Below are 11,518 nucleotides of genomic sequence, written 5' to 3'. Positions count from 1 at the left end.
TTGAAGTCCTTTGCCTCAGAATCCCCTCTATAAAATGGGAGATAGCAGCGTCCACCTGAAAGGCTTGTTGTGAGATCAACATTGCAGAGAACCTAGCAAATGTTCAATGTACACTATTACAACGGAAAATATTCCTGTTCTGGCAAATATTAAACTTGCACACCACATCTATGAAATCTTGTACAGATTCCTATCTTCGTTCCCCCCTATTCATCTTGTTTACACATAAGATGAACTTATTTGTTCATTTGCGGACTTGAAACGAGTTACCGTAGCAACTGAAAAAAACAAAACAAAACAAAACAAAACCACCAGAAGAGTTCAAATGCCGTTCTTGCTGCTTTTAATTAAAAACCCTAAAAGGGCATACCCACTTGGACACTTGGATGTTACTTAATTAACAAGCAGTAAGGAAAAGATACTGAAGCGGTAAACTTAAGCGACGTCGAAAAGAAGTCATGTCGACCAACACGGATTCTCCCCCTTACGACCACAGTTACAGCTGGAGTCAGAGAAAATACTTTTATCAGGGCCTTCGGGTATCCTGCAGAAAACTGACAAAAAAATAAATTATTCTCTTTAGCCCATGCATAGGCACTGGAAGTAAATTCTTCACTTATATTTTTTTAAAAAGATGTTTTCTGCATTTCCTAGCCTCTTCTCCCAACTACAAAATCCAAAAGGTAGCGGTTTACACTATTCTGACTGCAGCCCAGAGAGGAGCTGGGCGTTTAGGGGGTTCAGCTGTGACTCGCCAACGCGGAGCGGCCTCGGAAGGGGGCGACACTGCCCGGCTGCAGGCGGCCGACGCGAGAGGCGCGCGGGCGGCCAGGGTGCTCGCGGGGCTTCCCAGGGCTCCGGCCGCTTGCAGCCCGCACGCACCTGCGCTCAGCCGAGCCGAGTGCGCGCCCGGGGCTGCAGCTGCCGCTGGCGCCGCTTCCGCTGGCCGTTGAGGAGCTTCTGCGCGATCTTGCGCTCGTGGCCGCCGGGCACTGGCCAGTTGGTGCGCAGTTCCCGCTCGCGCCGCGTCCGACCCTTGCTGCGCCCGGCCCCGCAGGCCGGGAAGTCGCGCAGGTAGTAGTAATCCAGGCACTCGTAGAGCTCCTCCTCGGAGCTCACGGGCGGCCACCTCTCGGGCGGCTGCGGCCGGAGCTGGGCCTGGGCGCTGAGAAGGAGCGCGTCCATCGCGCCGCGCCCCGGGGCCGCCCGCCCGCGCGCGCGCGCTTCTGGAGGGACCTGCCCCGCGTTTCGATTGGCTCTGCCCGCGGGGGTGGGGCTGACGGGTGACGTCACAGAGCCCGGAAGGAGGCGCACGCCAGGCTCCCGGCACTGCGGTCCCAGGAAGCGTGACGCTTTTCTCTGGCAGCCTGTGCGCTGCTGGCGGGAGAGGGGCGTTTGGCAAAATCCGACTGAACGTTTTGTATCTGTCGGCCCGAACTGGAAGACTACCCAAGTGTCAACAACGGTGAGGGACTGCTTAAAGAACACGGGCCATGCATTCCTCCGGAGGACTTTTATCGGCAATCATTTGTTAGGCTGTTTGATGACATGAGAAAGTGCTCAGTAATGATGTAAAGTGAAAAATTCGCTTTGAAGACTATCTCTGGTATTCCAGTAACGTATTTTTAAAACATCTACCTATATAAAAGATCGAAAGGAAAGCCATCAAAGCGCTAAAAGTACTTGTGGCTGGAAAGACCACACATACATTAGCTCTTTCTCCTTCCCGCCGTCCCCGTTTTTGGTAAGGAGTATGAATGAATGATATTAAGCGAGAGATTATAAAGGCCTGCTACAGAGCCTGGAACGGCGCGCGATTTCGCATTATTCGCGGATGCCCAGGTCCTCCGGTCAGGGGACGCCAAACTTGTTAGCTTGGCGCGCCGGCAATTTGGGGTGAGGGCCCGGAGTAGGGAGCGGCGGTGCAGGGGACTTAGCTGTGTCCGGCCCCCGCGGGCTAGCCCGGGGGTGCGAGAGCGATCAGGCCGGGTGACGGCGCCCGAAAAGGCCGGGTCTCCCCCCCTCGCCGAGGCGGCAGCTGCAGCGCAGGGCGGGAGTCTTTGCGCCCCGCGGCACTCCAGGCTCCGCGGCGACTCCCAGGTCTCATTACCTAGTTACTGTCTCTCCAAACGCTGCTCTCAGGGAGTTACTGCGAAGAACGCCTTCGTTTGGGTGAGGTTTAACTAGCCCAGATAATTCTCTTCCCACAAAAATTGCAGCTATCGTCTCGGGGATTTTCTTTTTAATAGATCAAAAATAATTCCCTACTTAAAAAAAAAAAAAAAAAAAAAAAGGCCTTCCCAGATATTCGATCTTGCTGAGTTTGTTGCGCGATTTGAGATTTTTTTCTTCGGCGCTGTGAAGACCTCTCCCTGGTGGGGCGTGGCCTACATACCACGCTCTGAGGGCAATTTTGGTGGTTCCTTAAATGAACAAGTCCCGGGAGAGTGTTTTTAATAAAATACCGAGAGGATTTTCTCTTCCACCCAGGTCTTACATTTGCTATTGCGAAAAAGAGAAACTAATATTTATCCTTTTACTTTTCTCCGACGCATGATCTTTTTTAAAAAAATCTTTTCAGTTTGTTATGAAAATATTCAGATATCTTAAAAGTGCAAAGAATAGAACAATGAACTCCCATATCCCATCACACGGATTCAACAATTATCAAGATCCTGTCACATTTGCTTTATATATATCCCTTTCTGTTTTCCTCTGCTGCAGACCTAATGTCATTTCACCATATACAGCTCTACAAAACTAGACTTACTGCAGTGTTATTTTCACACCTGACAAAATCAACCAGTCCTGTTATTAGCTAATACCCAGTCCAGAACATTTCTCTGATTGTCTAAAAGACATCAGAATACAGTTCAGAATATACATGAACTCTATACATGAAGCTGGCTTGGAAGTCTCATATTCTAGGGCAGTCTCCCTGTCCTTTTCATTTTCCCCTGACATTGACTTGTTGCAGAAACGGGGTCAGTTGTCCTGTAAAATGTCCCACTTCGTGGATTTGTCTGCTTCTTTGTGGTGTCATTTAACTTGTTCCTCTCTCTTCCATATTTCCTATAAATTGAGGTTGGATCTAGAGGCTTATTTATACTCAGATTCAATTTTGGGGACAAGAAAACTTCCTAGGAAGTAAAGTGTGTTGGCATCACACCAGGATATCCACCATAGTTCATTGTCTCAATTTTAGTGATGTTATGACTTATCAGTGAACTCAGGTGGTAACAGCCTTTCCTTGAAATTGAGGTTCCACATAAACTTTTATCTAATGATTTCATCTATAGTTCATTGCTTTATTTGCTATTATGTTCATTTGCTATTATTTCATTATGGGCTATGAAATGTAATTTTCTAATTCAATCATTCCTTCCACATTTATTTGCTAGAATTCTTTCTTTCATGAACCTAGGCCATTTGGTTACCCTGAAATACATTGTGACAAGAAAGGCAAAACAAATGTTTAATTCCCTTTAATTTTTTAAAGTTTGTTTGTTTGTTTGTTTAATCTCTACACCCAATGTGGAGCTCGAACCCATGACCCAGAGATCAAGAGTCACATGCTCTTCCAACTGAGCCAGCCAGGTGCCCCTAATTCCCTTTTAAAGATGGGTTTTCAGGGGCGCCTGGGTGGCTCGGTCATTGGCCGTCTGCCTTCGGCTTGGGTCATGATCCCAGGGTCCTGGGATCAAGCCCCGCATCGGGCTCCCTGCTCGGCGGGGAGCCTGCTTCTCCCTCTCCCACTCCCCCTGCTTGTGTTCCCTCTCTTGCTGTCTCTCTCTCTGTCAAATAAATAAATAAATAAATCTTTAAAAAAAAAAAAAAAAAGATGGGTTTTCAGGGTTCTGATGGACATGGCTCTTTTTAAAACACAATGTGTTCAATCCATTTCATTCATTTTTATAATTTTTTTAATGCTCAAATTGTTCCATCTTTGGCCAGTGGGAGCTCCTTCATGTAATTCCTATGTTCTATTGGCATTAATCTAGTAGTCTTGGAGAATGCCTTTGTTTTCTGGTAAACCAAGATGTCCATCCAGGCTCATCCTATACATTGTATGCCCCAGACCTGGAATCAGCCATTTCCCCAAGGAGTCCTTGATCTTTTTAGTGTAGAGAATGGATTTAGACACAACAATCTTAAGGCTATGTATTATGTTTCTTGGTCTTTACAAAAGCCCTGTGAAATATTACTGTCCCAATTTTCCAGATGAGGAAACAGTTTAACAAGTTCCCCAAGGTTATATAACAGAGCCGGGGGCGCCTGGGTGGCTCAGTCGTTAAACGTCTGCCTTCGGCTCAGGTCATGATCCCAGGGTCCTGGGATCGAGCCCCGCATCGGGCTCCCTGCTCGACGGGAAACCTGCTTCTCCCTCTCCCACTCCCCCTGCTTGTGTTCCCTCTCTTGCTGTGTCTCTCTGTGTCAAATAAATAAATAAAATCTTAAAAAAAAAAAAAAAAAGCAGAGCCAGGCTAAGAGTGAGATCTTCTGATCCCTAGGTAATTGTCTCTTCCATATTACTATGCCTCTTCATATAAACTCCTTAGTTGTTGGTTCACAGATTCCTAAACATTCCTGCCCTCCTTGCTTCTGAGATGATATTTAAAAGCAGGTGCCACCATCTGTCTTGCTCTCTTGCCCCAGAACTCTGAATTGATTCTGATGATATCATTGCAGTAAGATTTTAAAGTGGACTTTGTACCTTATTTAGTGGTTTGACTCCAGATCCAGGGGATTAAACAACTAACAATCATACTCCAGGAGCAGACTTTAATTCTTCATGTTAGCATAACCATGCACACACAGTTTATAAAGCTCTATCTCATCACTTTCTAAAGAATTATGGCAACTACCTCATAAGGTAGTGGAAAGAAAAATGGAGATTCAGCCCAGTCATTTGCAAACTCAGAGGTGACTACAGCTTATATTCAACACTTCTTTCTCTTCCCCATTTATTCATGCATTTGCATTACTTGTGGATTTTTCTAGCTCCCCTATAAGATTAGAAACACCTTTGCCCCCACCCCTGTCTCCAGCTCACAGTAGGTATAAAATATATGCCTATTAAATAAATACATATATGTATGTATAAACAACCAAAACCATTAAAAACTGTTAATGAAAGTGAGTGAAATTTAAATAATTTAAACCTCATTCATTCATTCAAAATATATTTACTAAACGTGTATCATGTGCTAGATATTGTTTTAGACTTTTAGGATAAAGTTCCCTGCTCTCATGCATTTTATTCTAGAAGAGGCAGACCATAAAAAATATGTAATATATGATCTCTCAGTGATAAGTGCAATTAAGAAATATGCAGCATGAAAATGTCATGAATGTGATATTTTAGACACAGAAGTTCTTTTTGAGGAGGTGGTATTGGAGCAAAGGGCAAAATGAAGACACCAAAAGTGACACGAGCAATTAGTAGCCTAGGAAGTGCCAAACTCTTGTTCCCACACAAGACATTAAAACAAACGAACAAATAAACCAAAACCAAAAAAAAAAAAAAAAAAAACAAAACACCCAGAAACTGGCTAAAATAATCCTGTAGGAGTTCTGGTAAACAGTTAAAATAAATACCCAATCAAGAAAAAAAATCACATTCAAAACAGTAGGAGATTTTATACTGTTTTTACTTGTTCTTGCCTCACACCTTTCATGGCATAGCAATGGTCTTGGCCAGAAAGAGGCAGCAGCCCAGTCCCCAATTCCCTCCTTCAAACCAGAGAGAGCAGAGCAGAGCTTACTTGCTTTTTTTTTTTTTTTTAAGATTTTATTTATTTATTTGATGGAGAGACAGAGACAGCGAGAGAGGGAACACAAGCAGGGGGAGTGGGAGAGGGAGAAGCAGGCTTCCCGCTGAGCAGGAAGCCTGATGTGGGGCTTGATCTCAGGACCCTGGGATTATGACCTGAGCCGAAGGCAGACGCTTAATGACTGAACCACCCAGGCGCCCTGAGCAGATCTTACTTGTAACAGTCTAACCTGCCTGGGGACTGAAGGACTTGTATCTGCTTTGTCTAACCCAAAGCTCAGGTGGAAAAGTGGTGGGCACTGCTCAAGAAAGCTGCAGACGGACTACAGACCTACAGATGCCTGAGGGAAGAGATTATCTAGAGCCCCGAGAAGCTGGGTGAGACTGTGGAAAATTAAGACATTCAAAAGTAGCCATGTATATGGGGGAATTAGTAAAGCCACACAAGCTGAGGGAAGACATCTACTCAGAAGGGACCTCAAGCTGATCTCAAGGTCTAGAGAAGAGCCAGATAACTAGAGAAGGAATGCTTGAGTGCAATACCAGTCTGCAAAGACTAGGAGAGATGGGTTCTTTCTAATGCCCAATTTTCAACACCAACAGAATTACAAGACATGCAAAGAAACAGGAAAACATGACCCATTTAAAGGAAGAAAATAAACTGGCAGAAACTATCCCTGAAAAAGCACAGCATCAGACTTACTAGATAAAGATTTAAAAAAAAAAACTATCTTTAAATACCCCGAAAGAGCTAAATAAAAACACAAAAAGCTAAAGGAAATCATGAATATTATATGTGAACAAAATGAGAATATCAAAAAGGGGTAGGAATTATAAAAAGGAACTAAAAAAATCTTGAGCTAAAAAATACAATAACAATTTAAAATTAATTAGAGGGGCTCAACAGCAGATGTTGAGCAGGCAAAGAATCAGTGAACTTGAAGATAGGACATATGGAATTATCCAATCTGAGGAGAGAAATGAAGAATTGTGAACAGAGCTAAAGGAACATGTGGGGTATCATCAAACGGATCAATATATGCATTATGGGAGTTCCAGAAGGAGACATGAGGAAGAAAGAGGCAGAGATTATTTGAAGAAATAATGACCAAGAACTTCACAAATTTGAGGAAATATATGGGTCTACAAGTCCAAGAAGCTCAGTGACTCCAAATAGGATTAAACCCAAAGAGACTATACCAAAACAAATTATAATCAAACTATCAAAAGAGAAGACAAAGCAGTGAGAGAAAAGTGATTCATCATGTGCAAGAGATCCTCAATAAAATTTGCAGCCTGGGCACATGGCTGGCTCAGTCAGTGGAGCATGAGACTCTTGATCTTGGGGTTGTGGGTTCAAGCCCCACATTGGGTGTAGAGATTACTTTAAAATCTTTTTAAAAATTTGCAGCCAATTTATCAGCAAGAACTTTGGAGGCCCAAAAGGAGTGGAATTAAATATTTAAAGTGCTCTAAGAAAAAAAAACTGTCAACTGAGAACTCCATACCCAGCAAAAATGAGGGAGAAAATAAGACATTTCCAGATGAATAAAAGCTAAGGGACCTGTCTTCCAATAAATGCTACAGAGAGCCCTATAGGTTACAGTGAAAGCATTCTAGACAGTAACTTGTAGCCATATAAAGATTTAAAGATCTCTGTGAATGGTAAATACATGGGCAAATATAAAAACCAGTATTGTTAAAATTTTGGTTTGTAACTCAACTTTTTATATTCTACAGGATTTAAGAGACAAGTGCATGGGGATAATTATAAATCTATGTCAATGGGTATATGATACATAAAGATGTAATTTGTGATATCAATAACAGATAGTGTTAGTTGTATCCAGAGCAGTTTTTGATTGTATGTGATTGAAGTCAAGTTGGTATCAATTTGAAATAGATTGTTATAACTTTGATATGCAATCCCCATGGTAACCACAAAGAAAATATTTATAGAATACAAAAGGAAAGGAGAAGGGAATCAAAAGTGTCACTACAAAAAAATTAAACATAAAGGAAAGCCATAATAAAGGAGATGAGGAACAAAAAAAGCCATAATATGTGTAATTTTCTATAATACATACAAAAACAAATAACAAAATGATAAAAGTAAATACTTCCCTTTCAGCAATTACTTTAAACATAAATGGACAAAACTCCCTAATCAAAAGAAAAAGATTGGCAAAATAGATTTTTTAAAGATTTTATTTATTTATTTGAGACAGAGAGAACACGAGGGAGAAGCAGGCTCCCTGCTGAGCAGGGAGCCCGATCCCAGGACCCCAAGATCATGACCTGAGCCGAAGGCAGACGCTTAACCAACTGAGCCACACAGGTGCCCCGGCAGAATAGTTTTTTTTTTTTTTTAATGAGCCAACTATATCCTATATTTTATTTTATTCTTGAGTTTAAATGCATTTTATTTTTAGACAACGTACATGACTTTTTTTTTTCTTGAAAACAGTGCCTCCACTCCAAATAAATCAAAGTCAAGTTAATGAAGAGTTTAAGATGACATCAGATGTCTAAGTCCTGGTGTTGTGTGGATGAAGAGCAGCAGCCAGTTATGACAACAAGTGATACATCCAAAGCAATAGCCAAATTAGTTGACATTTTTCCATTTCTAAACCATTCTTAAAGAAAATCATACGTGGAGTCACACCATCCTCACAATAGTCCAGCAGAGCAACCATTCCATCTGGATTCATGTTTTCACCAATAAAGAACTGGTAGTTTTTGAAATTAGCAAGGATGTGCTTGATTTATTCTGCAGCCCATCATAAAAGTTTTTAGTCTTTTTGGTCTTCGTTCTTAAAGTTTGCCTTTGATTGACTTCATGTAATCTTTTATGTACTTCTATCTTTAAAATATTTTTTTTATTTAAGAGAGAGAGCAAGACCAGGGAGGAGGGGCAGAGGGAGAGGGAGAAGCAGGCTCCCTGCAGATGCCCCCCAAGATACTCATTTTAGATCTAAGGACACAAATAGGTTGAAAATGAAAGGATGGAAAAAGAGACCAGAAGAGAGGCACCTGGGTGGCTCAGTCAGTTAAGTGTCTGCCTTCTGCTCAGGTCATGATCCCAGGACCCTGGGATTGAGCCCCATGTCAGGCTCTCTGCCCAGAGGGGAGTCTGCTTCTCCCTCTCCCTCTGCCTCTCTCACCAGCTTGTGCTCTCTCTATTTCTTAAATAAATAAATAAAATCTTTTTTTAAATGGTAACCAGAAGAGAGCTGGGGTAGTTATACTAATATCAGACAAAAAAGACTTTAAGTCAGTAATTGTTGCAAGTGACAAAGAAGGACATTTATATTGATAAAAGGATAAATTCACAAGAAGATAGAATAATTGTAAACATACATGTATAAAATACTAGATATCCAAAGTATATGAAGCAAACAATGATAGAGTTGAAGGAGAAATAAACAGCTTTACAATAATAGCTGGACATATCAATACCCACTTGCAATGGATAGAACAACCAGAAAAAAGATCAATAAGAAAATAGAAGACTTGGGGTGCCTCAGCTGGTTAAGGATCTAACTCTTGATTTCAGCTCAGGTCTTCATCTCAGGGTTGTGAGTTCAAGCCCTGCACTGGACTCCACACTGGGCATGGAGTCTACTCAAAAAAAAAAAGAGACTTGTACAACAATGTAAACCAATTAAACCTAACAGACATGTATAGAACAGTTGAACCAACAACAGCAGAATACACATTTTTCTCAAATGCCCATGGAACATTCTCCAGGATAGACCATATGTTAGACCACAAAACAAGTCTTAATTGAAATCATACATAATTTCTTTTCTGATTACAGTGGAATGATGCTAGAAAATAATAACAGAGGGAAGATTGGAAAATCCACAAATATGTTGAAATTAACTATAAACTCTTAAACAACTGATGGATCAAAGAAAAAAAATCAGAAGGGAAATTAGAAAACACCTTGAGAAAAATGAAAACAGAATAACAATATACCAAAACTTAAGGGATGCAGAAAAAGTAGTGCTAAGGGAGGAAATTTATGGCTGTAAACATATACATGAAATAAGAAAGGACTCAAATCAACAACCTAACTTTACATTGTAAAGAACCAGAAAAAGGAGAGCAAATTATACCCCAAGCTAGCAGAAGGAAATGTTAGAGATTAGAGTGGATATAAATAAAAAAGAGAATAGAAAAACGATAGAGAAAATAAGCCAAACCAAAGGTTGGTTCTTGGGAAAAGATCAACAAAGTGGACAAACATTTAGCTAGATTGACTAAGAAAAAAAAGAGGAGACTCAAACTACTAAAATCAGAAATGAGAGTGGAGACATTTTACCAATCTAAAAGAAATTAAAAGAAAAACTATGAGAGTACTATGAACAATTTTACACCAGCAAATGGGATAACCTAGATGAAATGGACAAATCCCTAGAAACACAGACCTATCAAGACTGAATCATGAAGAAATAGAAAAGCTGAATAAATTAATGACTAGTAAGAAGATTCAATCAGTAATCAAACACCTCCCAACAAAGAAAAGTCCTTGACCAAATGGGTCTACTAACCTTAAGACAATCAACACCAGTCCTTCTCAAACTCTTTCCAAAAAACTAAAGAGGAAGGAACATTCCTACTTCATTCAGTTAGGTCAGCATTACCCTCATAAATGGCCAGATAGACACTATAAGAAAACTATAAACCAATATCTTTTATGGACATTGGTGCAAAAATCCTCAACAAAATTTGCTAGTAGCAGCATATTAACAGGACTATAGACCAAGACCAAGTGGGATTTGTTCCTGGAATGCAAGGATGTTTCAGTGTAAGAAAATCAACAAACTTCCAGTTATAAAATAAGTAAGTCATGGAGATGTAATGTCTATCATGGTGACTATGGTTAATAATACTGTGTTGCATATTTGAAAGTTGCTAAGAGAGTAGATCTTAAAAGTTCTCATCACAAGAAAAAAAATTTTTGTAATTATGTATGATGACGGATGTTAACTAAATTTATTGTGGTGATCATTTCACAGTGTAAACAAATATCAAATTGTTGTGTTTTACACCTAAAACTTATATAATGTCATATGTCAGTTATACTTTAATAAAAAAATAAGAAAATTGATGTAATACACCATATTAACAGAATAGAAAAAAATAAACCATATGACCATTTCAGTTGATGCAGAAAAAACATTTGTGAAGATTCATCACCCTTTTATGATAAAAGACTTGGCAAGCTAGGAATAGAAAGAAACTTCCTCAATGTAAAAAATGCCGTATGTGAAAAACCCACAACTAACATCACACTCAATGGTAAAAGACTGAAAACTCCCCCCCCCTAAGATCATGAACAGGACAAGGATGCCTGCTTTTACCACTTCTATTCATTACAGTGTTGGAAGTTCTAGCCAGAACAATTAGGCAAGAAAAAGAAATAAAAGGCATATATATTGGAAAGGAAGCAGTAAAATTATTCTTGTTTGCAGATAACATGATCTTATATGTAGAAAAGTCTAAAGAGTCCACACATACACACAAAAAAACTGTTATAACTAATAAATTCAGCAAAATTACAGAATGAAAAATCAACATTGAAATATCAGTCACATTTTTCATCAACAATGAACAACCTGAAAAGAAAATTAAGAAAATTCCATTTATAATAGCATCAAAAAGAATAAAATACTTGGGAACAGGTTTGATCAAGGAGGCAGAAGATTTGCACACTGAAAACTACAAAACATAGCTGAA

At 40.3% G+C, this 11,518-nt stretch overlaps 1 protein-coding gene across 2 annotated transcripts; it reads right to left on the bottom strand.

Moving 5' to 3' along the window:
- Positions 1 to 209: 209 nt before the first annotated feature.
- On the bottom strand, positions 210 to 1,224 carry NUPR2 (nuclear protein 2, transcriptional regulator). Of its 2 annotated transcripts, none has more exons than XM_032431061.1 (2): positions 883 to 1,224; positions 210 to 554 (listed from the first exon to the last, which is right to left on the bottom strand). In XM_032431061.1, exon 1 carries the CDS (start codon positions 1,183 to 1,185, stop codon positions 889 to 891), a length of 297 nt encoding a protein of 98 aa, XP_032286952.1. In that variant the 5' UTR covers positions 1,186 to 1,224; the 3' UTR covers positions 210 to 554; positions 883 to 888. The 2 variants fall into 2 exon arrangements, with proteins under 2 accessions (XP_032286952.1, XP_032286953.1); XM_032431062.1 differs by having other exon boundaries at positions 210 to 544.
- Between the last annotated feature and the right edge of the window lie 10,294 nt (positions 1,225 to 11,518).

This window comes from Phoca vitulina, unplaced genomic scaffold, assembly GCF_004348235.1.
Source record: "Phoca vitulina isolate PV1807 unplaced genomic scaffold, GSC_HSeal_1.0 scaffold45, whole genome shotgun sequence".
Lineage (NCBI taxonomy): Eukaryota > Metazoa > Chordata > Mammalia > Carnivora > Phocidae > Phoca > Phoca vitulina.
The sequence above is the reverse complement of the archived record's forward strand: the minus strand, read 5'-3'. Positions and strand labels throughout refer to the sequence as shown.